At 38.5% G+C, this 25942-nt stretch overlaps 2 protein-coding genes across 3 annotated transcripts in view; both read left to right on the forward strand.

Annotated features, from left to right (window-relative positions):
* The first annotated feature begins 135 nt into the window (after positions 1 to 135).
* On the forward strand, positions 136 to 8950 carry egr3 (early growth response 3). Its single transcript, XM_005922656.3, has 2 exons — positions 136 to 702; positions 3468 to 8950. The coding sequence occupies exons 1-2, from the start codon at positions 549 to 551 to the stop codon at positions 4544 to 4546; spliced, it is 1233 nt and encodes a 410-aa protein (XP_005922718.1). The 5' UTR covers positions 136 to 548; the 3' UTR covers positions 4547 to 8950.
* A 355-nt stretch (positions 8951 to 9305) lies between these two features.
* bin3 (bridging integrator 3) overlaps positions 9306 to 25942 on the forward strand; it is a 31917-nt gene continuing 15280 nt past the window's right edge. The window contains exons 1-3 of one of the 2 annotated variants that reach the window (XM_005922658.3): positions 9311 to 9445; positions 20252 to 20300; positions 22444 to 22484. In XM_005922658.3, coding sequence (XP_005922720.1) covers positions 9438 to 9445; positions 20252 to 20300; positions 22444 to 22484 — 98 coding nt within the window. In that variant the 5' untranslated portion in view covers positions 9311 to 9437. Of the gene's footprint in view, positions 9446 to 20251; positions 20301 to 22443; positions 22485 to 25942 lie in introns of both variants that reach the window. The other variant, XM_042221184.1, reaches the window with a different exon arrangement.

Raw genomic sequence — 25942 nt, forward strand, 5'->3', positions numbered from 1 at the left:
CTGGATGTGGCATGTGGATTTTGTAAACTTTGCAGCTATCTGTCTGTCGGAGCCTTTTTGCCTCCACTGTAGTTTCCACCGACTGACGCGTGGAGAGCCTGGCGCTAGGCGCCCATGTCCATATATGGTCATCTACGTCACACAAATGTTCCATCCCCCTATTTAATACGGGCAGACTGGAGTCCCCTATCCAGCTCCAATAGAGCAAGTAGAGCTGCTCTTGTGCAACCAACACCACCACCTCCTCCATTGATTCACAGACTTCAAATTCCCCCACAAGCAGCCCATCAGCTTCCACAGTGATCAGATTAATAACAACAATAGCCTGTGATCACACAGGGGGAGATAACCGGCGCTGCTCATCCTCCGCGGGATACTTGGATAGCTACAGCAACAGGATTCATTCCTGCTCCTCTCTCTTTTTTTTCACGCCCGATCCACACCTGTGTTTTCCACTTTGAGAACACCCGGTGTTTTTTTCTTTTTCTGTAACTGTCTGGGATACCTGCGCGTTGCCCTTTATAAATGTCGGACTGAATATAACTGCTATGACAGGGAAACTAGCGGACAAGATCCCTCTTACCATGAGCAGTTTAATAAACACGATCCCTGACAGTCTCTACCCAGAAGAGGACATCCCGACGTCTATGAATATTTTCACCAGTACGGAATCCATTAATCACTATTCACAGATGAACACAGGTAAGACCTTGATCTACTTTTGAGAGAGTGTGTGTGTGTTTTAAGAAAAGTGGCTCAAACTGCGATGCGCGCGGACGGCAACAGTTGTCTCGGGGCTTTGGAGCACCTGTTTGCGCTTAGGCTGTTGCGCACAAAGGCACAATTCTAACCTGGACTTTTTTCTTTTCTTGTTTTTTTTTGAGAGGGTTCAGGTGAACATCGCCCTCTTTACATTAGACAGACTACGCAAAAAATGCCACTCAGTTGATCGTGTGTGTTTTTACTGCTGTCGTTATCATAATTCCATTGTCCGTACAGCCGAGATGCCAGGATTCCAGCCCGAAAAAGCCAACTGCTGCCTACTCACGCGTAGAAAAAACTTTTAAAACATCGGCTCACGTGTTTCATTTAAGTAGCGATGCGTAGCTTAAAGTGGCTTTAATTCAACAAAGCTGAAGCGCGTTTGAGGAAATGTCTGGATGTGAAAGGTTGTGTGAGTGGAAAACGGCTAATTTGCGCAAAGTCCATTAAAAAAAACAAAAACGCGCAGGGCTCCGTGGCTGAATCTGAGATCTTTACGCTGAGGGAAAATGTGTTTAATTAGGCCTATGTGGTCAAACTCCACTGTCACCGATTTGTTCATCTAATATCCCGCAAAGATGGATCAACTACTTTAGACAATGACTCTCATTCACAACTCTATTAGCATGTCAGATTTTAGTAGGCGTGTGTGGCCGCTTTCCCCCCCTATATGAAACACGTTTAGACGTCAGGCCCGTGAACCTGCTTATATTCAGTGAGTGGCAAGGCCGGATATATTAACTGATTTATCGCGTAGTCCAAATCGGGCTAACATATTTATATTTAATTCAGACGCCTACCTAAAGTCGACTTGTTGTTCGGCTCAGTGTCGTGGATTGGCATTAAATCAATCCCTCGCTGTACAGCTTTAACCCTCTGAGATGATGGGTCTGTGATCCACGAAAATATATCAAATATTTAACTTCACGTTTCCTTTAATTTAGTAACTGTGATTTACCTGCTCCGTGCACAACTTGCACGACCCTCTTTTCTTTTTATTTCCTCTTCAGGTGTTTTGTTCACAGATTAAAGCAGATCTTTAGATTCATTTTAAACTGAAATGTTTCCCCCTCAATTATCTCAGAGGTGTGCCTTTGAATTATCCAAGCGCCAGGTGTTACACGTGACATTTTTGGTTTTTAAAAAAAAAATTGGAATAAATACAAGTTTATGACATACGTGTGCCATATTATTATTATTATTATTATCATTTTGTTTTGACTCGGCAGTAGAATATATTTTGAGACCTTGGTTGGGACGTTTAAAAAAATGAATGAAACTTAATAAGGAAAAAAAAGATGTTGCGGGTTACAGGAGTGTGTGTTGCTACTTTAAACCTCTCCCCTTGCTGAAATTCTCTCAGTAAACTGTAAGCCATATATTTACAATAGGTCCGTCTGTTTTTCTCCTCCTGTTTCTTTATTATTTGGGGTAAAATACAAAATTTTTAAAAAGTACAATTTGAACGTATTATGCTGTGATTTTACAGGTGGAGCAGGTGTGTGCTATGCTCTTCAAATCTGACCTATAATAAAAGAGTGGTGATTTTAATTAATGTCCCTCATTCCATTAAAATATCATATTACACAAAATACCTCCAAAAGATTTAGATTATTAGATAATAATAATAACAATAACAAAAATAATACTAATAATACTACTACTACTACTACTACTACTACTACTACTACTAATAATAATAATAATAATAATAATAATAATAATAATAATAATAATAATAAACATAAACTGAGACTTGTTTTATAAATGTTATAGAAAAATATAGCTTGCTCCAAGTCTCCATGTGTTAAATGGTATGGTGCACAATGCACAGAATTTTTTCTTTTCAGCCAAATTCCAGCAGGCTGTAATTACTGGGAAGGAAAATATAAATGAAAAGAGACGTCTTTTTTAACTGCTGGCGAAGAGAGAATTCCAATTTACAAAAAAAAAAAAAAAGAAAGTCTCATATTTAATTTTTAGAGTATATAACCAGCACATGTATATGTCACCTATTAAGTACATCTGTATTTGGTGGGTTTTAAAGCATCTTATGACAAAGTCAAATGTGCACGAGAGACTGTTCGTTCTTGGTTGAAGTGTGAGCGATAGAAAATATCAAGGAAATTTTGTGAAATGGGGTAGGAAACACGTAAAATTCCTCCCAGATGTTCTTTGTTGCGTATGTGTTTTGAATCCTTGAGCGTGATGGATGTGGCGTCTGCCTTTATAATCCTCCCTGCTGTAAAGAAATCAAATCTTGCCATTCAGTTTGGCTGTCCTCCTGAGGGACACAATGACTGGATCAAAGGGGGTGTTTAGGTCTTGATTTATGAGAGCTTGTGGGATCTGAGAGAGAGAGGAGCGAGAGAGAGACACCCTTCTCTCAGATGCAGCAGTCAGTCACTTAACTTACAGGTCCGACAGCGTTCACATTTCTTTATGAACTCTATGGGACTTCTTTCATTTTTCATCATTTGTTGTCTGTTGCACAGGTATGCATAACATCTGAATTCCGGACAAACCTTGAGGACTGCCGCTTAAAGTTCATGTAGCCAAGTTTTGTTTTTGTTTTTTTCTCCAGAGAGTACGCCATGTTATTACTTTCTTGGGCTTTTCTTATGAAATGATTACATTTCAAATTCACATATGAGCCATCACGTTGATGATTTATTCATGTGTGTTTTTTATTTGCTTTCATCTAGATAATATCATGGATCTGGGCATGGGAAGCGAGAAAGCAACCTCGGAGATTCAGTATGGATCCAGCTTCCAGTCCAACCGCAGCGGGCAGACTGTCACCTACTTGGGGAAGTTTGCCTTTGACACTCCTCCTTCAGGTGGCATTGGTGGCTCTGGCTGGTGCTCTGATAACAATATCATCAGTCTTGTGAGCGCGGGGATCCTCGGTGTTTCTCCATCACCCGGCACAGTAACGACACAGACATCATCCTCCGCAGCAAGCATGGGCGGACAGACGTCAGACATGGAGCAGGTATATGGTCCACCACTGCCTGCCTATTCCACCTGTGGTGACCTGTACCAGGATCAGGTCTCCTTTCACCACAGCCCTGCCACCAGCACGCCTCTAGCCTACCCTGGCAATGACTATCACTCCACATCAAAAGCCTCCATGGATGGCAGTCTTTTCTCCATGATCCCCGACTACAACCTTTTCCACCATCAAGGGGAGGTCGGCGTGATGGAGCACAAGCCCTTTCAGACCATGGACCCCATCCGAGTCAACCCTCCACCCATCACGCCTCTGGAGACCATCAGAGCATTCAAAGACAAGCAGCAAATTCACCCAGGTTTCATCGGCGGGCAGCAGCACCCACCTCAGCACCACCCCCCACCACAGACACTCACCCTAAAACCCATCCGACCACGGAAGTACCCCAACCGTCCCAGCAAAACCCCGGTCCACGAGCGGCCGCACGCCTGTCCGGCAGAGAACTGTGACAGACGCTTCTCGCGCTCAGACGAGCTCACGCGTCATCTCCGCATCCACACGGGTCACAAACCCTTCCAGTGCCGAATATGCATGCGCTCCTTCAGCAGGAGCGACCATCTGACCACACACATTCGCACGCACACGGGTGAGAAACCCTTCTCCTGTGAGTTCTGTGGACGCAAGTTTGCCAGAAGCGACGAGCGAAAGAGACACGCAAAGGTGCACCTGAAACAGAAGGACAAGAAGCCAGCTGACAAGAGCAGTGGGGCAGCTGGGAGCCATAGCTCGCCGCCCAGCTCCTGCGGGGGGCCAACTGTGGGAACGTCATGACCATCACTACGTGCACTTGGACTGGACCCTCACCACACACAATAAAGAGACGTAGGAAGAAGGGATCACGTCTGCTATGAGATAAATAGGTGACTCTTTTCCTCTCTTTTACACCCCTGCTCTTTTCAGTTCCTTCTATTTTTGAGATGGATGCCTTTAGATTAAGTAAGAGGGGAAAGGCTGCTACGCCCTTCTCTTTCAAGCAACTCAGAGCCTCAGCTACTGTAACACAGTGCCAACACAAAGAAAGGGCACCGTGTGTATCTATAGGTTTTGGAGTGGATACACTTTTGTAAATTTGAATGAAATTTTCTAAATTGGAAGGAAGCCAGAATCCAGGATAAGGGCCGAAACAGACAGAATTATGAGGGAGATGAGGAACGAGTGGTCTGGGGATGTATGCATTAATTTTAGTAGGCTGTTTAAAAGTGCAATTGGTTACATTTGTGTACCGTCATGGAAACCTTATTAGTGGCACTTGACTGTCTTTTTGTTGTGTTCTGGGTTTTTTTTTTTCCACCTCTTTTTGAATGTTGTTTTCTCAAAGGAATGTGCCAAATGTATTGTGGTGATGCAGCCAACCTTGTTCTTTTTACTGTGCCTGACATTTGCCAAAACATAGCAGTGGTATCAGCTTAGCACAAACGTTGAGTTAAAGCAAAGCTCAGATTCATTAACCACACACCAGATTTAGATTTACCTGCACAAATGAGTCAGATCTAGAGAACGACTTGACTGGGTCACACAAAGCAAAACCGATGTCTTGTCCTGTTACATGTACACACACGCCTGCAGCAATCGATGCCTTTGCCAATACTTATTTATTTGTAGTCACTGTGATACACTGGTTTGGTTTTTTTTGGGGGGTTGCCTTTTTATATGGTAGCTTCATGTGGCGTTACCAGATATAATTTCTGTTGCTTTCTTTTTCCTTTTTTTTTTTTTTTTTTTTTTTTAGAAAAAGCTCACCAATACTGTTCATTTCTCAGTTTTCTTGAGTTCTGCAATTATATGCAATATAGTCATGACAAATGCCACCAACCCATAAATCAAATTAACTAAGAGCACAGTTAGACGAATTGAACTGTTTAAATAAGCACTGGGTTGCAAACCAGCAGTATATGAAAGCAAAGCTAAATAAGGGTAAAAAATGACAGGGGCCACTTCTGTGTGATTCTTGGAGTAAAAGGACTAAACTGCTTGGTTTTAAGTCATTGAATGAGGAGCAGTATCCCATAAGAGGAAAAGAGAAACATCCAAATCCATGTTTACATCTTTTTTTAATACAGAGAGACTGAGCTGTAAACTAACATGTTGGATTTTTTTTTGTTGTGTTTTTTTTGTTGTTGTTGTTGTACAGAATACAAATATGTATGCAGGTAGCTACAGTAGAAGTTTCACTTTTTGTACTCAAATGTCAAATGCACCATAATTCAGTATTAAATCGTGCATAAAATTTATGTGCATGCCTTCATGCACACTATGTAAATACAAATGTCTGCATAAACAAGAATTTTCAGTTGACTGAATGCTTGTGCAGAATGTGTCTTAAAGCTTTTAGTAATGTAGTTATAATACAGAATATTTTGTTGTCATAGGTGATTGCAAAAAAAAAAACAACAACTTTTTTTGGAGCACTACAGTAGTGCCAAATATGGTGTGCTATCTCCCATTAAAAAAAAAAGAATAATAGCATCTGCACCATGTGTATGCTTTAAAGTGGAAACTGGTTTAAGGAAGCACTAATGTGTTCTCTGAATAAATGACAAGATTTCTTTTCTTTTTTTTACATATTGTGTATCTCCATTATAGCAATATCGGTTCTTTTAATTAGCACATCTTCCCCACTGTATTTAAAATAAAAAAAGGCACTGGTTGCTCTAAGATAGATGTTCGCCCGAATGATTGGATCTTTTTTTTAATTTTTGAAGTTTATTACAGTGCAATGCTGATCATTTTCACAAATGACTCTTTAGTTAAATTGCTTAGATTTGTGCTTACAGAAGGAAACACCTTTTATGGTTTAAGGAAATATTTTGTAATATTTTCTGTGTTATAGTGATATTGACTGATATCATAATAATAACCACATTTTATAATAGTGCTTTGCTTTACTCATGGAAAGCAAGAAGGGTTTTCCCCCCTCCAATGCTGTGTTATGATTATGTGGTGCAAATGCAAAACATCCTAACTGACATACCAATATGACGTTTTTATCCAGTACGATAAATGTATTGTACTTTGGGGCAAAGCCAATGAAACATGTTAAAAAGAAAAATAAGACTAAGGAATAAATAAATTATTGTTGAGGCTAGCAAAAAAGACCAGATATCAAACATATCAGTAATGGATTCAGCAAACAAAACAAGAGTTAAAGAAATATTTGTGCAGTAATAACCTTGTCCATGTGATAGCATAATTCAGATTTTATATCATTTCTCAAACACCGGTCCTCTTTTTAAAAGAAACATGCTTCCTGTTATTCACCTTGACAACATTTCGAATTACTAGCTGTGCACTCTGGCTGATAATGAGTACGCTTTATGTGAGGCGGAGAATTTATATGAACAACGTTAGCAGCTGGGGAAAAAAAAGAAATAAACATTTAAATGGTCAGCAAACACAGCAATCAGGCTGAAAGAGAATATGAAGAGACAAATGTAAAGGCCAACAGTAAAGTTCAGAAAAGCAATGCCACACAGAGCACAGTGCACACAGAAATGAGCTTCCAAAGTCCATACTTTCCCTTTCCTGTTACAGTTTTCATTGCAGAGCTTCCTGGCAAGTGTCCACTTATTTTCCAATTAATTTGGCCTCAGAGAGCCTTTTCTCAGCTCATCGACGTGGTTACATGAACAGACCTCCTTGCACTTTTTGAGATAGTCTAAAAGTTAACACAGCCCTGTGCCATCTAACTGCAATTCAATGGTTTTGTATCACAGAGAGATAAATGATTCTACCGCATGGATGGACATCATCTAAAGATTTCTTTTGTGATCTAATATAATGTCACAAACAAACAAAGTCCTGAATACATTTTACTTTTGCAGATTGACACATTATGTAACCCCCTCCTTGTCTGTATTGCCACATTATTGGCTTTGTAACAACAACTCATTTTCACACATTGCAGTGGAGTTTGAGCGACGGCGTCTAACGTAGGTTGTATTGTCACATACATCCTCATGGAGTCAGCACATAAGAATATATATACGGCACATGAACCAAAATGTTTTATCACTGATGCTCATGTAGATTAATTTGATGTTAGACTGTGGATTATTTTGAATTGATTTGACCCAAAGTTATGCTCTCCTCCAAGAGACAAACTGTGTTATGTTGCTTTCTGTTAAAGATTGATGTAGACTAAGGCGTCTCCATGAAGCCATTTAATTACAGCTACAAACGTAATATTTATCAGTCTCACTGTTTCTGTCATTTATTGTTTTGTGGCTAAAAAAATGAGTAACCCCCCACCACCACTATCATCCCACTCCCTTAATGTAATATAGCGGCTGAACAATAGAGCCTGCTCCATGTTCTTCTGAACAACCATCTGAGTAAGGTGTGAATGGTACAGACATACATCAATGGACTGTTAAACTCAGAAACAAACCCACCACCTTTAATAATGCTTTTCCAATAATTTTTTCTTTCTTTCTTTCTTTTTTTTTACGGTCTATTGTCCAATAGTGGGCAGCTGAAAGCTCTGAAATTGGAATTTGCTTCATCCCATGCTCCGTATTGGACTTGAGCCAATATCAGCGGCCATCTTTGTGCCAAACTGGGTTGCAGGGTTGGCTGATCAAAAACAATGCATGATGAGAACTCCGCAGGAGCAACAAATCATAAATGTGACCTCCCTCTGCTTGCAACTGAAGGCAGCCTTGTGCTAATGTTTGTGTGCAACTGTTTGATTTGGTCTCCGTAAAGTTGGCCTAGGGCAAATCCCTAGGTTTGGGCTCATTCATGACATTTAATAACTGTAGGATTTTTTTTTAAAGAAAAGAAAAAAAAAAACAAACAAAAAAAAGATGTTTGAAGAGATCTCAATAATGTGTAGATATTATAGGTAACTCACGTCATCTTATGGACTACAGGGTGGCTTCAGGGATTTTGTGGTCTTCGGCAGTGACACTGGTGTTCAGATGGAGTCAATACTCCCTGTTTTCTGTTGTGTTGTGTTTCCTTTCATTACAAGTATCCTCATGTTTGCATGTGCACGGAAATGTTCCAAAGTGCTACCCTCAGACGCTGTAGTGGGTGGCGCTCATTTCTTTATTATGCATGAAAATAAAAAGTCTCATTGGGTGAAATGGGATAAACCTTACAACAATGCAAGACAGACAATTGGAAACACACACTGGGATAACTGTTCTGTTGGCTTTTTTTTTTTTTTTTTTTGTTCAAGAAAAACAAGGGGTCTTGTTTAAAATGTTGTGGATGTCTTTAGCCTATTTCATGTTTTTATTACCTTATAATAAGGTCCTTTTATGATGAGCTGAATATTGAAATGAATTTTACTATATCCTTGTGATGGGGAGGTGTGCTCCCCTGTTTACCTGGCACTTCAGTTTGTTGTAATGCAATTGTTTTGTTATTTCTATGTATAAGTACTTGAATAAAGAAAAATATAACTTGCCTTCAGTTTACTCGGGTGTCAAAAGAACAAAAAGGCGACGTTTCAGTCTGATATTACATTACATGTGCTTCCAAGTGACTTTTTTCCTGTCGCTGCTGTGTTCGTGTCCCACAAAACTTCCTTAGAGGAAGCAGACGCGGCTAAGCTCCGGATTTCCTGTTTTGAGCTCGACTGCTGACTGGTAGAAAGGAGTAATACTCGGAAGATAGTAAAACTACCCAATGAAACCGGAGTAAAAGTTCACCCAAAATGAGCTGGTATGTACCCTGACTACATTGTTATGAATAAAATATAACTGTAAACGATCCATTCAAGTTAATTTAGGACTGACTTGTCGACCGGGCTCGGGCTATAATCTGGAAGCGCTCACAGGCACCTATAGTGTAACTAGAGTTAGCTTTAGCGTGTCAAACCAAGTGTTTCACGAATAAAAACGTCTTCTAGTAACCTTTCCGTAAGACTAGGTTGCCCCAAAACCCTTTCTGTAAAACATGTGGCCGCAAGGCTGTAGTTGTTACACACAGTTGGCACTTCGAGGAAAAAGGATCGACAAAGTCGTTTACGAGCTACTTGTACAGTATATGTTAGCTAGCTGTTAGTTCGCCTAGTTGCTCTAAAATTAGGGAGGAAAAATGACCTAACTGCTCTTTTAAGTTTAGGCTTCTTGTTTCTACTGTTTAATAAAATCTAGGGTTGTGGCTTTTGCTAAACGTGGAAACTTCGTGTCGTCAGTTGTCAGGTCGGACGGGTTTACGGTGAAGCAATTTAAAGGGATTTAAACGTCGGTCGACAGTAATCAGCTGTGACTAGCTGGTATGTTGACACATGTTTTTGGGCTCTTTGTGAACTTTGATTTTCTAAGCAATGATAGCTGTGTGTCGTCTTCATTTGTGTGTCTCGCAGGAGTCGTGCCAAAAAGTGATTTCCAATGTTTCTGTGTTTTGTTTTATATGTCTACCATTATATGCCTGTGCTTATAATGGTAAATAGACTGCAGTCAAGCTGATTTAAAGGGGAGTTGTACATAAATTTAAAAAAGGGAGTTGTACATAAAATAAATAAATAATCTGTTATGCAACTGTCTTTATGACTGCATTATTGTACCTACTTAGTTCATACTCTACATTATACTCAATTCGGTTCTTTTTTGGCCATTTAAAATATCTTCATAGACCTGTTATGTTATATTTGTTCCCATTTCTTTTGGCCTCCAGGCCTCTCTCTTGAAAAAGACATTTTTAATGTCAATGAGACTTTTTACATAGATAAATAAAGAATATAGAAAAATGACTTGATGTCATTCATGAGAGATATTGTTTGAGGAATTATTGGCCACCAAGTCATTTACAACAGTTCAGGTACTGGCAGTGATTTTTTGAGCGAACACCAGAAGTCATTTGTTGGTAGACAATCATTTTTTGGCACTGTATAAGAAGGGCGATTGTCAGTCTCAGTTTGAATTCTTTAAGCAGATGTGGATGCCAGGCCTTTTAGGTGATTTTTTTTTTACATTTTAGCATTCAATTAGCATTAGCCAAGAGGTAAGATAATGCTACAATCATCAGTAAATCAACATGAGTAACCTTACTTAAAAATATGTTTATTATCTTGTATAAAGTAATAAAGAGAACACTTAAAATGCTAACATTTGCTCCAGAAGAGAGCTTTATATAAACAAACTTTTCCCCCCCACATTGGACAGCTGTGACATTACAACAGTGTAATTAGTCAATTGCTTTGTTGGTACTGGACAGGCATTAGTTTGATGACACAGGAACCACCATGGGGTATCGCCACGCTGTTACTTTATGTCCCCACTCCGCTGGCTGCAACTCACCAGTCTGGCTCAGTGGCTCTGCTCTCGCTGGCTATTTGGGTTCTGGCAGAGCTTCGCAGAATGCCCAAGTAAATTTCTGCTGTTTTACAGCAGAAAGAATAAAATAAAATAAAACCTGAAGCTAAATTTGAACCTCGAAAGCAGCAAAAACTTCTACAGCGTGGCTCCTGATATCCCCATCATGGGGTTATCTATCCGGTCTTTAAGTGATGACTTGATGAATCCTGCTTCCAGGTCCAAACTACTCTGCGTTTAATAAGGCTTTTGTGTTTTTTACATGTTTTAATGCTTTGTATTTTGTTCTATTTAATCTCAACAAGCCCCTAAAAACATTCAGTAATCACTGTCGGCCTCTCTCGGTTTTTATTACCGCTAATCATTTTAAAGCTCAGTTTTTAAAACCTTACGATGTAACTACAGCTCAGCCCATGCAGCAGTATATTAATAACTAACCTCGTATTGTGGATGGATTATCTCAGTTGTTCTCACGACTTAAGTTCGGTCCGTTTACAGCATCCTGCCATGCGATTGCATTTGTACCGAACCTTCGGGAACGCTCACATTAACTTTTATTGAGTGCGAGCTAACTTCCTGCTAACTTCAAACTCCGTTAAATTTCATAAATTCGGTTTTCATGGATGCCTGGATGTTGAACTTAATTGTTAGACCTGGTAGAGCAGCAACGCTGATCATTTTATTACGGATGAAAGGATTTGGACAGTTTTTAACTCTCAGTCATGCCATAGTGATCGTTGGACTTAGGGACCTGCAGCGGAGTTTGGGCCCAGGCACGCCTAATGACGTCAGGCTTAAAGACCGGATTACACCATACACCTTTATCCTTCAGCTCTAAAAGGCCAATGGGGTATTGTCATCACCCTCCAGGTGCAGCTACTAAAAATCAGATGAGTTCAAATCTCAGCGACCTTGGCCTCAAGGTCAGAGGCCAGGTTTTCTGAAAATTATGTGAATGCAATACAGGGTGGTGTAGGATTTTGCAATTAATAGCATAGGTTCAACTCCCAAAAATCTTGGATTAGTTCAAATCTCAGTGACCTTGACCTGAAGGTCAGAGGTCAGGTTTTCTCAAAATCTTGTGAACATGATAACAAGATCAAGGTGACTTGGGATTTTCAAATTCATACCATGGGTACATCTACTAAAATCTCAGAGAAGTTTGAATCCCAGTGTCCTCTGGGTCAAGGTCAGAGGTCAACTTTTCTGAAAATCACCTAGGATTTTCATATTCATGCCACACATGCTTCTAGTAGGAGGCTAAGGGGTTAGCATTGGCAGCTACCAGTGCTATTTTTATATTGTGGTTTGTAAATCGATCATCACCCTGCCCCCATCACCCCACTCCATTTGTAGGTTTTCCTGTAGTTTAGGACTTCTTCCTTCTTCTTCTTCAGCATATATAGACTGATTAGAACAGTTGGAAATGCATGCTCCCCCTTTACTTCAGAAAGAATTACCCATGTGATACATATGCTACCAAAGAAAAACAAAACCTTTTGATATTGAATGGTACTAAGAGTTAGGGCTGCTCAATTAATCGAATTTTAATCACAATTACGATCTGGGCTTTCAACGATCATTAAAAATGACTGAGCCGATTATTAGCCCCTCCCTCATTTATCCGCGACACCTTAAAGGCCGGTCCGTGAAAATATTGTCGGGCATAAACCGGTCCGTGGCGCAAAAAAGGTTGGAGACCGCTGATTAAGAGGACCCGAGGGAAGCTCGGAAAGCTAAGCAGAAGTTATTTGGAGAGGAGAGTGACTGCCGTTGGTTGAAAAGAGAGGTAAAAAAAAAAACTTCAGTGGTGTTGCACACTATTTTATATTATTTTTTAAAGTCATTATTCAATACATTGTTATTGTTAACCCTTTAAAGCCGGTCAGAGCAGCACGCTCCGTTTTGTGTAACTATTTTTAAATCCCTGTAGAACCTGAACCGTGTAAGCTAGCGCAATAATTTGTTTTGCATATGAAACTTACGATCTTATGCCATCAGCTTGTCCTCGGTCACGGTTTCCTTCCACATAAATTGCATAAAAAGCGCTTGCAGGAACAAAAACATAATATTCCAGAAACACGCTTTGCCGATCCGATCAGCTGTTCGTAACACTTCGCACATTGAAACAGACGTCACCGCTAACTATCACATGTCCGCCATTTCCTGCCCGAAACCGGAAGTGATGTCATTTTCGCGGAAAATGTAGTTTTTTTACTTGTAGGCCTTAAAAGCCTATACTGGTCATGTTTGACTTTTCTGAATAGTTTCTGGGATGCTTAGAACTCGAATTGCACTGCTGGAAATAGTTTATTTTGATGCACCTGCTGTTTTCTTTGCAAATTTGCATCATAGGATTGTTTTTGTTTTTCCTGCAGTATATAAAAATTGCTGTATCTCCAAAATAAAACTATGAAGACACTCAAAATAAATTTCCTGTTGTTGTAAACTATTTTTTGCAACTTTTTTGTATTTAAAGTTTTGAGGGATAAACCTCTTAAATTTCTCCAAGTAGAAATATATGTAAAAAAAACACAAAAACGATTTTCAATTTTTTTGTAGTTTATTGCACTTTTTTGCAATTAATGTAGTTACTATGGACTTAATGCATACATATTATTAAAATATGGGCTTACGTTCACTTATCTCCACAAATGGCACTACAACATGTAAAAAAATAATATAAGCTCTGGCGGACTTGGTTCTATGGTAGGTCTTAAAGGGTTAAATAAATATCGTCAAATAATCGAGATCTCAATTTCAGTGAAAATAATCGTGATTATCATTTTTGCCATAATCAAGCAGCCCTACCAAGAGTATTGGTTCTGGTAATATCCCTACTGATTATATAGTTATGAAATCTCACATGAGAAGAGCTCCAAAGTGAGTCTCCTTCACACTGGAGTGATCTCAAGACTCCAGTTACTCTGCTTTCTTGGGTCTCCAGCAGCATGCGGTGTGTAAAAGTCGACTGGATGAATGTTCAGAAGAACTGTTGAAAGGCTGTTGCATTGCCCTTTACAATGACTGTAATCAGAGTCCATCTATGGAGAGCCCGTTCACTTATTGTTGGCTGTAACCATTGTTTGAATTTGTTTACAGAAAACCCCCCACCAAAGTTTAGTTTCTTGTTGTGAATGTAGTGTCAATTATGTATATTCCAGAAATACTCGTATCTTTTAGTTATTTTCTTACAGGGATGGAAATAAATCACTAGCATTCTGCTTATATAAGCTTTTTTGTTGGTTAAGGGTTTTGCCAGGAACTTTAGACACACATGGTCAGAAGCTGTTTTATTTTCCACAGGTTATTTACTTGTATTGGGTGGAGTGGCTAAATTAAACTCCCTTAAAGCCTTAGATGTAAGCAGTTGATCATTGTGAAGGTATAACAGTAAACAGTTTGTAGGCAAGAAAAAAGAGAGAAATTTTGCATTATTTTAATGTTGTGGGTTTTTCCCCTAACACTCAACCATTATCTCATGATTTTTTTTTAAAGAAAGATGACAGCACTTATAGATGGTTAAAACTGGAGTTTTTTGACTAAGACATTTGAGCTTGATTTCCAAAATTCAAACCAAAATTCTAATCCGCAAAGCATATAAACCCTTTTTGAACCTAACACTCCGGTGCTCCCTTTTAAAACCATTTTCTCCATCCACTTAGAAAGTGCCAAGGCCCTAGTTACACAAGGCTAAACACTAGTTGGGAACCACCGGTCGCACGAGAAAAATGCGTATTCCCCAGCCAGTCGATGATTGGTTGTTGGAGGTTGCTGGGAGTCACTGTAAAATCAGCAGGCCTAGAGAGTGGTCAGTGACACCCTGCCAACCACAAGTTGCTAGGGACAAATGTGTTTTTCCCAGTTGGTTGGTGAATAGTTGCTGGCAGGGGAAATCAATTGCAAAGAGTTATATGGTGCTTCAGGCCATGTCCACACTAATACGTTTTTATTTGAAAACGCATCTTTTTCTCTTTCCTTTTTGACCTTCCGTCTACACTGAGACAGCTTTTTCGTTCAAGGAAACCGCAGCGTTTTGAAAACGCTCTCCAAAGCGGATACATTTGAAAACGCCGTTTTCGCATCGCAGTGTGTACAGTGAACCCAGAGCCTTTTTGAAAATGCTGACACATTTTAGTCATGTGATGCAGTCATGTGACCAATTAAACTAAGATAGCGTTACACAGGAGTTGTTTTGTTTGCGCTCAATTTTGACAGCCCTATTAAAGATTAATATCAGTTTCTACATGCTCCAGATAGCTTTTCTTCAAATTCTTTAACTCTCACTTGCTTTGTACTTTTTTGTACTTTAGTGGTACTCGCAGCAACAACTCCACCTCATTGTTAGTCCATTTAAAAAACTCTGCATTTCCTCGACATTTTGCTGCGACGTTTCAAAGAGCCAGAAAGTAAATAAATAACAGACAGAAATGAGGCGTGGACGTAGCCTTACTGAACCTCCTTGCAATTGCTTTGGCCAAAAGTAGGTTGCCAGTGTAGCATTGTAGTTTGCATTGATGACACCTGCTTGTCTGTAAACACTCACCAGCTATTGTCCAGGCTGAAGCTAGTGGCTACCCAGTATGCTTAGCTAGTGTTGCTCTCTTTTGACAATGGAAGTGGAAGATTACTACTGAAGCAAGGCACTCAGGAGCAAGCATAAACATCCCATACACTGGATTTTTGTACAGTATTTGCCCTGAGTTCTTTGTGTCAAAGTTACTCCAGAGACTGTCAGGGAAAGACTACTGTTTATAAGCTACATTATAATCCAAACAGACATTAGTAATTAAGAACGTTAATATAAAGGCTTGATAATCCAGTCTGTGCAATATTGTGAGCAGTACTTTGTGGCTAGAAGGATAGTTTCCCTTCATCCTCTAACCAGAGTGATAAACACTGACAACAGATGTGACATAAGGAAGAGGCAGGACTTTGCCTTCGTTTTAACATTTATTGTGAGATCCTTGTCTAAATGACATACATTTACCAGCACTCCACTAAAACACACATTTGATTGGTTTTTTGATTGTCATATTTGAAACATATTTATGTTCACAACTGTTGCATTCTCTCTTGTTTAGCATATTTTACATTTAGTTGAACTTATGACTAAATTATGACTATACAGTTTTTTATGTTGTTTTTTTTTTTTTAAACAAATAACAGGGGTTGATCATAGCAGCCCCTAATTGCATGTGGCATTTTACACATTTAAAAGGAAATTTGCATAATTCATGTTTTGTCTCTCACAATTCATGACTGTAATTCTAGAGAAAATGCAAAGAAGATAACTTTTCAGTGCACTTATGACGCGTATGTATATTAACTCACTTGTAATATATTTCAGGTTCTTAGTGTCATTCAGGCAAGACTGTAAGTAGTAACCATGATAGCGTCATTCAGTTCAGTCATTTGGTCAATAGCTGGCAAACGACACATCTACCAGTACGCACCGCCAACCGCAAGGTCAAGAGTGGGGTGCTCACCCAGTGAAAAGAGTCCTTCATGGGCTCTGCTGACTGATGCATTCCAGCAGGGCCTGCACACTTGGTTCTATGACGTGAGCGGTTTGACTTCAGGGTCATCATCAGAACAATTCCACTTCCCAGCATCTTCAACTAGCCTTCTGTGCTCCACGGAATATCTGAGGTCAAATGATGCACTATCTTCCTAATGGTGTACACATTTGCAGTTTTATTGAAAAGCCAATGGTTACTCCAGTTGGTGCATTATGTGTCCAGAATCAAGAAGACTGTTATGTCTTTGTTCTTGCCTACGTGCTTTGTTGATAGCAGTGACGTGTATTCTATTACAGCAAAGATTAGATAGCTCATTAAATGTGAGATGACCAACTTTTTGATAATGACTGCATGTGTAAAGAGCCAGTTTAAATGCGTCTTGGTCAAGGAACGGGCAGAATCATGATCCACTGCAGTTCTCCCCAGTTATTTGGTTAAATCCATGTTATTACATAGTTATATGTCTATATGTTTTGCATAGTTATAAAAGCTGTCACTTCAGACTGAGGCTAAAGACCGAGCTGACAAATCTCTGCATCTAATTTTATTTTCTTACCAGTAGTGGGATTTTTCATTTTTTATTGCTTTGATACTTCTTTAAAAACGACTTCTTGCTATGCTGGGTCTCTGGCTAAGTGAGAGAGAGAGTTATTGTAGGGTTTCAACCTAGCCAACAGGTTGGGTTCTGAAAAGCCAATCATACATGGTAATCTACTCTTAGGTCTAATGGTGATCGATTAAAACGTTGGATTAAATAGGAAAGACGGCAACAGTAGCTTTTACCGTCCGATAAGCATATTTTTAGTACTGCTGCTTTGTGAGAGTACACAGTTACAAGATGAAGATGTACGTCTGGAAGACTCATAGAAACTATGGACCTTTTAGATTTTAGTTCATATGTATTTTTGGGAAGTTTTGGCACTGTTATTTGTGACCTTAATCATGTGTCTTCATAGTTGTTTGAAAAATCCTTATTTATGCGTCTACTCATGCGTGTCATCACTTGGCTTAAATTTGGTTTCAGAAAATTGTGGATTTGAGTTGGTGTAACGCACATTTTTTCTTTGTTTTTAGCAGTCATCTGACCAGTCCTCTGCCATGTCAGATTCTAGTTCTGAGTTCACAGGACTGGGCTTACCAATGTTTCTAAATGTGACAGCCCCTACAGAAATATTGCTGTGTGAAGAAACAGTAGAAATGATTCTCACAGTGACTACCATCCTCCCTCTTTCTCATTCTCTCTCTCTGCTTGCAGTTGCCCTCCCCAAAGCACACTTCACCCGGTGTGTTTGCCAGTTCTCATGAGCAGCTGAAGAGAGTGACCACTTTTTTTGGCTCTTTGCTGAAGTGCACATATTCTGAATCTATAATGTTACAAGCTTCCTTCATTTTTTTCCCCCCAAAGCAAGTGTGTCATTTGATACATTAAAGGGAAAATTCACACTAATATAGTGACAGTTTAACAGATCCTCTTGATGTAAGCACATTTGGATCCAAACTGCAGAGAAACTGAAAAACCCAAGAGCATTTAAAACAAACATTTAAATATACGTACCTCTTTTCCTTTGTAAAGCACTCTTGCATAATACCCTTCTGTTGTCTTTTTGCTGTGGATGTCATGATTTATAGCTTGACACACCCATTAAATAAGAACAAGCTCAAAACCTGCTTCCAAATGTTGGGCAATCTTGGCAAAAAGTTTCCAATCAGTTCCCTGAACTTTTGGTTTAAGGACAACTATATTGATCTTGTAAGATCAGTCAGTCATTTCATGCACCGTACAAAAAACGTATAAACATAATTAAAAATGGCAACTCTCTCTGTTTAATTAATTAATTTCTTATTATTTCTATTACTTTTTCCTCTTCATTTTATACCAGTAGTTGGGCTTAATTGTTAAAACTGATTAGTATCTTTCATTTCTGTAGTGACTTACTTTTTTTTAATTGTAAGTTGTGCCTAAACTGTAGCTTAATTCTACACATAGACTTCAAAGTAAAAGTGTTGCAGATCACTGGTTGTAAATGCATGTGCAGAACAAAAGATTGCGTTAACAAATAGAACCATCATCACAAAATGTATGTTCAGCTATATTAATAGATGGGATATGTAGTCAATGCTTAATGTGTGGTTTAAGTCATAAACTTTCTGCTGATTTCTTCTTATACAGTCTGACTGGGCTGAAGTGCTTCTTTTATGGTTGTTTTGTCTTAAATCTTAACTGATCTTACAAGAGGTAGTGTGGCAGTGTGGAGGCTGTTTCTTCTTGTTTTAACTTTGGGAGAACACCAATCTAAAACTCTCCATGTTTAAATCTCCAGCTGTTGTGCTTTGGGTAAACAATCCCAAACAGTTTCAAAGACAGGTACGTGGGTATGTAATGCACGTAGTTTGACATTGCAGTGTACCTATCACCTCATCGGAGAAAGGTGAGTCAGATGAAGCTGAGTAATTTCTGTGGGTTTTTTTCCATGTTGGCTCACCCAAGTAGTGACATAGTGGGTGAAACTAATCCCCGAGCGAAAGCAGCAAAATGTTTTCAGGGATTTGTAACTGGTTTTTATTCTTTTTATTATTATTATTTACCAAAAAAAGGTTGTCACCAGGTCAAAGTCCTTGTTATAATATCAAGTACCAGAACGTCAAAATCAATGTAATTCCTAAGCCACCAGTGAAACTTGTTTTTTTTTTTATGTATTTCCCCCCCAGGCTTAATCATACTGTTTTTGGTTTTTTTTGACCATGTTGAGTTTTGTGATTGAGCTGTAGTCAAAAGGATCTTCCTGACACATCTGTAGCTTTCCCTGGTTGCACAATAAGGTCCTACATCACACCCTCACTTTTCCATCTCATTAGTCTACACACCTTTCTTTTGACACAGCTGCTGCCTCACCCTGGCTGTCAGTAGCAACTGTCCATCATGTAGCTTAGATTTCAGACCATTAGTGCAACATCAATGACAACGTACAACATAGAGCAAATCACAATGATAAGGCAGTGTTTTCTGTCTCATGGATATCCAAGGCACTCTGATGCGCTGCAGCAACTTATTAAGGCATAGGCAAGGGTTTTGAAATGGGGATAAAAGATTGTGTTTTAACTAAGACGAAACAAGTTTTTTTCTTTTTACTGAAAGTAGAATCTCTGTGTCTTTTGCTTCCCGAGTGAAGAAAAGTTGTACTTCATCCTGAAAATTATGTGAAACTATTGCAGATACAGTGAGCCTCGTAACATGTTTTGGTGTTGATTGTTGTTATGGCTTTGTCTTTTTGAGTCCTGGTATATGAAGGTGGTTTAGGGGGGGGGAGGGTTGCTATTTTTTTGATGTTATAACATCTGCATTTGATTGCCAGTTGGGGTCATGTAAAATCACACAGATGAGGGGACAACCACTTCTGTTAAGTGACATCTGCTTGCAGTGGCAGCCAGATGTGATCAGTGATGACACAAAGTTAATGTACATGTCACTGACAACATGTGTGAGAGGAACAGGGATTGACAGCCTCAGATTGTCTGTGTCAGTGATCTAAAAGAGGCACTAATACACCGGTAGACCTGAGCTGTCCTTTAGTTGGTCATCATGCAACTGTTGACAATTTAAGCATTCATTAATCTCACCTTTTTGGTAATCATTTCCTGTTGCTTGTATCTGTCAGCACTCATTGCATGTTTTTTCGTGTTCATTTCAGGATCCCCTTCAAGATTGGACAACCAAAAAAACAGATTGTCTCTAAAACTGTAAGTCACAAGAACAAACTTTTACTCTATCCAGACATTCAGGTAAAACAGCAGTTTAAAAGCTGTAGTTGTTGAGCTTCACGAATGGCACAGACCACACGAATAGTAGTCTAAATACTGTCGTCCACAAAGATTTATTAGATGTCAATTTGTCTAAGTCTTTCAAGGGGGCTGAGGTGGTTACCTTGAAGTGACAGTGAGAGGGTGTTCTTCTTGCTGGAGAAAACCACTTCCACCATAATAGGTTTGTGGCCTGGCATTTAGACTGTGAGACAGGGATTCCAGCTTCCTGTGCCATCCTAGGCAAAAACCATGGAGTGGGAGAGATGGTGACAGCTGTGAGTAGGTCCAAACTCAGATTAACTCTGAGATTAAAGCAAAGTTTTACTGTGGGAGTCACAGATTAACAAACAGCTCAGTTTTATCACAATACCTACAAAGGCAATTGTATCATGATATAATTCTGCGGTACATGATGCATTATAGTACACCGCAATATCTAGGTTTAAAAAAGACCTTAAAAAGTGAAAAACACTGTATACATTCAGTACAAGCGGTGTCACTGTTGTATGGATTATTAAGATTATTCTATAGTTTACGTTCCCTTGAGTGAGTGTGGAAGGGTCCTGATTTATTTATTACAATGGCTACCACACAACCAGAACAACCTGACGCCAATCACTTTATCAGATCCAGTTTTCCTACCCAAGGAACACATTAAGGAGTGGTGGTGAATACGAGTGCATGGTTAGCACGTACAGTAATGCATGGTCAAACTGGTTTTTATCACCAAAAGTTGCTAGTAATATAACTGGTATACAGAAGAGTGCAATAAGTATCTGCCTCAGAATAGCAAATCTAGTCTTGTAGATAAATTCAATGGGAAAATCAGTTAATCTCAGAAGAATGAATAAAAAAACTAAATGAACACCAGATCTCAACACAAGTGCCCAACACCACATAGCCTGCAGTTACACATGCACACCCCCACACAACAGTGCTCTGAAAAATTCCAGCCAAACAAATAACCAAAGCTGGAATTAAAGTATGAGCGTCAACCACAGTAGCACACCAAAATGTTACTCCAAACAGAAACGTCCACACTAACCAAAATGTCCAAGATGCCAACAAAGAGATAACCAAGCTACTGCAAAGCTCACAGCAATTCAAAATAGTTAATAGAGTCAAAGCTACCAGACAAAACTAACAAGTTAAATATTGTACGCCAGGTACAAATTAAGGAGTAGTGACACATAAGTGTTCTTGGTTAGCACATACAGTAATGCATGGCCAAACTGTTTTTTATCACTGGAAATTGCTACTAATATAATTCCCAAACATTCCCAAACAACACTCCTCTGAAAAACTTCTAGCATCAAACAACCAAAGCTGTAATTAAAGTATGAGCATCAACCACAGCAGTACACCAAAATGTTACCAAGTTACATATTTTACAACACTATTCAAGTTTAAGTCTACAAATAAACCACTTAAACCTACTTAACTGAGAGACTCATTTGGCTATATTCGCCAAAAAGGATATCTGAAACCCTAAATTCATGGACTTAACAGCTGAGCAAAATACTAGTGCTGCTCTCTTCCAACCGCAAAAACTCTAAATTGATGTAACCGATCCAAACTAATGTTATTTAGAACTGCAATATTAATGATCTGAACTTCTAGAACTTCCTAAGATGTTAGTCACAGTCTAAAATACCATAACAACTTTTGGCTGTACTCAAAAAGCAATTCAATTTAGATGACCATTTAGCAAACTGCAAACTAAGTTGATTAACAAGGGCCCAAACTTTAATCTTACCAGTAGGTCTAAAGATCCTGGACAAGAAAGGAAGGAATCCACGCAAGAGGTTTAGTTAAATATAAAATAATTTATTAAACATAACCTAGTTATTTTACCTGCATTTCAGCTGCTCAAACCACTGTCCGTCAATCCTGGTGCATAATCCTACAGGTAAAGACCGTGAATATGTCCAAGTGGGAAAACAAATGCCTTCTGAAGTAATCATTGTTGCTGGAAACAATTATATTTCGCACATGTATTTATTGTCCGTTACAATTTTTGGAGTCATTATTTGTACTATGCCAAAATGCTAATATACCTGCAATGCATTCTTTATTTTAGGTTGAAAGAGACTTTGAGCGAGAATATGACAAACTCCAAAAGTAAGTTTCCATTATGCTTTATAAGACTAATGAGGTAGATAGTGACTAAAGTTTCTCTGTGTTATTCAGAGTTACATTGGTATTAAAATAAACATTTTATATTTTACAAAAATATGCATGTGTTACCAAGTGTTTTCATGTTCATGTATTATTTGTTTTAGCTTGGTGCTTTGTATATATTCAATATCTTAATGTCTGTCATTAGTCCTTCTGCCAACAAAAAAAAATCTGTAATGTTTTTGTATTATTTATTTTATTCTCATGAAATGACTTAATTTACAATTACTAGTCAGGATTATAAAGTAAATAAGAAATCTGAAATAACTAACAGTTATTTTGACTGCATATTTACATTTTAAGTATTCCTTTTTGCACATGTAGTTTTTCTTTTTTTCTTTTCTAGCTTTTGGTAGTTTTGGACACTGTTTTTTCTTGACATGAAATATTAAGACATTTCAAACTTGGCCACAGCTGAAATATCAAATTTTTACAATTTAATGTCATCATGGATATAGAAATTCTGTTAATGGTCTTTATTTCAGTTTCTCTGTGAAACAAAGGCAAGTAGGGATCACATCATTTAAAATTCAAAACTTGTAAGCTCAGTACATCAGGCCCAGTCTTACTGGGAGGCTGAGGTTACAAAAACTCCCTGAGGGCCCAGCAAAATGAGTGGGAGCATCATTTTCCTCTCAGGTTTTGTTGAGTAGGAGGGCCCTTTATCAGGAAGGTGTGGTGCCAATAGACCTTATAGATGAGTCAGAGCAGCAGGCATGTAGAGACATTTAGGTTCTCCACCCTAGAGATCCATATCAACACTTCATGGTGCTCCTGTGGTCTAAATGCAGTATACTTAGTAGTAACTGATACCTGTGTTTGCAGTTTGTCCATCTGACTGAAGACATTTAAATTCTTCTAGTACAAAAATAATCTGTACTTTAACACTCTCCCATATTGAAGTATAGACCAATTTCAACATCATTTTAATTTTAGTGTTTGAATAATCTCTATGATCTATAACATAGAGAGCTCTATTTTCTATTATCTGTAGTACCAGCAGTGTAAAACAGATTTCAATCTCATAGAACTAGCCTTGACGAGAAGAACAGGCAAAACTCCCCCAAATGAGATCTGAAAGGTTACATGCAGATGTATATAGTCTCTCTGTATGTGCACACTTTTCCTCTATAACCTGTTGCATCCTCCAAATTGATGATGGTCATATCTTGCCCTCATATCCTGTGTACATCCTGCTGGAAACATACCTGATAATTTCCTCTGAGCCTGAAATATCATTGCTTTGTTATCTGCATGTAGTGAAGCATATTTGTACTTCATATGTGTTAAGTATAAGTAGGTATTGACTTGTGGGTTCAGACAAAATTTAAACACTATTGTGGAACAGTAAGTGAAATTCCACAACTTAACCAATTTGGATCACAGTGTTTTACTTTTTCTTTGTCGATTTTATTTGATCACTTTTTAAGATCAATATTTTGTAATAGCAGTATAGGAAATCCAAATGTCCTAATATGTGAAAAAAGTTAAACTATTTCAGTGACAAACTTAAATTAGTCATGTCTAGAGGTATTAAAATTTGATTTAGTCTGGTACAGTTCTTGGTTTTAGAGTGATTTACATGGAATTGCAGTTTCTAACCTCAGTCTTGTGTGAAAAGCAATGAGCCGGAAAGCAAATCAGAGTAAAATGGTCATGTTGCAATGTATAAGTGATATATTCAGCAATTTTCTTTAAAAGTCTTGAATGCCTTTCGTTTTCACCACCCTGTGTGGCATGGCGGCTGTGGCTGCATGGGTAGAAGGTTTGGGGCATAGGTACAAGGAGCAGCAGCTGTTCCAGTAGGTTACTCTATTAGCACCTTTTGGGAAGAGACTCCACGCTGGCATGGCACTCATCCAGGATGGCTCTCTCTCACCATCAGTTCTGACAGAGAAGGGAAAATGCAGCAGTATTTTTAAGTAGGTGGTAGTGTCTGGAACATGACTTTCACATGCACAAATAACCATCACAAGAATATATTCTGAGTGTACTGGGCTCAGAGCGCACTGGTTTGTTTACATAGTAAGATACTTTCACCCACTATCTTACAAACTAATATGCATGACTGGCAGGATTATGTTTTTTTTTTTAATTTTCCTGATATTATATTTTTGCTTGGTATTACTTAGTCTAGTATTGCAGTCTAAACATTTAGTTTGAGTTGTCAAATATCTCTACTTTATGTAATCTCAGACAGAAATGCTAAGATTGACAATATATTACAATTTCAAAATGTTTATGACAATGTCAGAATCAGTTATCAAGTTGCGGCTCTAACAACAAAATGTTATCATATGAAGATTTTATGTCACGTCAGAGTTTAATTGATGCAAAAATGTTCTCAACAACAGAGGAAAACTGTGATGACCTGAACTTGTCACACTGACTCTCCTCGTCCAAATATGTGCTAAAAATTGACTTAATGTAGTGAGACGAACACAGGAAGAATCTCTCTTGATTACTAGATACTCTCCAAATCTTGCCTGAAGCATTGATGATAAATTTACTACAATTTGAAATGCCTGTTTCTGGATATTTGAAACATAAGCGTGCATTTTCATTAATTTAGAGAAAGCCTAATATAGCTTGTGAGACCTAGTTCTATCTAATTGGTGAGAGGGACACAAGAAGTTACTGTGGAGATTGTTCTGACAGACTGTTTTTTTCTTTCCCGTGGTGTGAACAGTATGGGATGAAATTACATCATTTACTGCAAATGACATTTTAGGAACAACCTCCATCTGGTCTGTGGTGATTTAGTATAAAATCCTTTAACGTCAAAAGAAACAAAAGCTTAAAGAGAACATGTTCTGTTTAAAAATATATATATATATAAAAAAATAATTTTACTATTTGTCCTTTCTTGGATAAACAAACAAAAGAATAAAAGAAAATCCATTTGCAGATGAAAATCTAAAACCAAAGTTGTCTGTATGTTGCATTTTGGGAGACTTGAACTTTTCTTTACGGTCCTGTAAATGCTGCTTTTTAATCAGCAGTCATTTTCAAACCCTTCAGTTTAACAGTTTAGATTTGGTTAGTGTACCCGTCAGTATCCTCAATCGTTCTTTGTTTCCCAGCTGCTAAACCGAAAAAAAATCTAAAACGTTTAATTGGAGCCGCTTGACTTCCAGTTTTGGTTTGCAGTTCTGAAAGAGCTCTACTTGTTCTGCTAGTGTCTTTATATCTTGTGGACATGCACAAAAATGGGATTACCGTTACTGACTTCCTATTTAATATTGTTCTTGAAAAACAAGGATGGAAGCAAAACCTGACTGCACCACATTTTTCATCAAATAGGAGTAGTGTTATGAAGGTAGTCTCAGGGGAGATTCTAAACCCCTTGTTTGCCTTAATTGATATAATGAATGGCATGTGTTTTCAGCCTCCATAGTCTG

The sequence above is a fragment of the Haplochromis burtoni genome, unplaced genomic scaffold (assembly GCF_018398535.1).
Source record: "Haplochromis burtoni strain Fernald_Lab_line unplaced genomic scaffold, NCSU_Asbu1 Contig_62, whole genome shotgun sequence".
NCBI classification, from domain to species: Eukaryota; Metazoa; Chordata; class Actinopteri; order Cichliformes; family Cichlidae; genus Haplochromis; species Haplochromis burtoni.

Excerpts from the sequence above, each read along its gene's own strand:
- egr3 (XM_005922656.3), top strand. The coding sequence starts at position 549 with ATGACAGGGAAACTAGCGGACAAGATCCCTCTTACCATGAGCAGTTTA. Across the intron at positions 703-3,467 it reads CTATTCACAGATGAACACAG|ATAATATCATGGATCTGGGC; the intron begins GTAAGACCTTGA and ends GCTTTCATCTAG.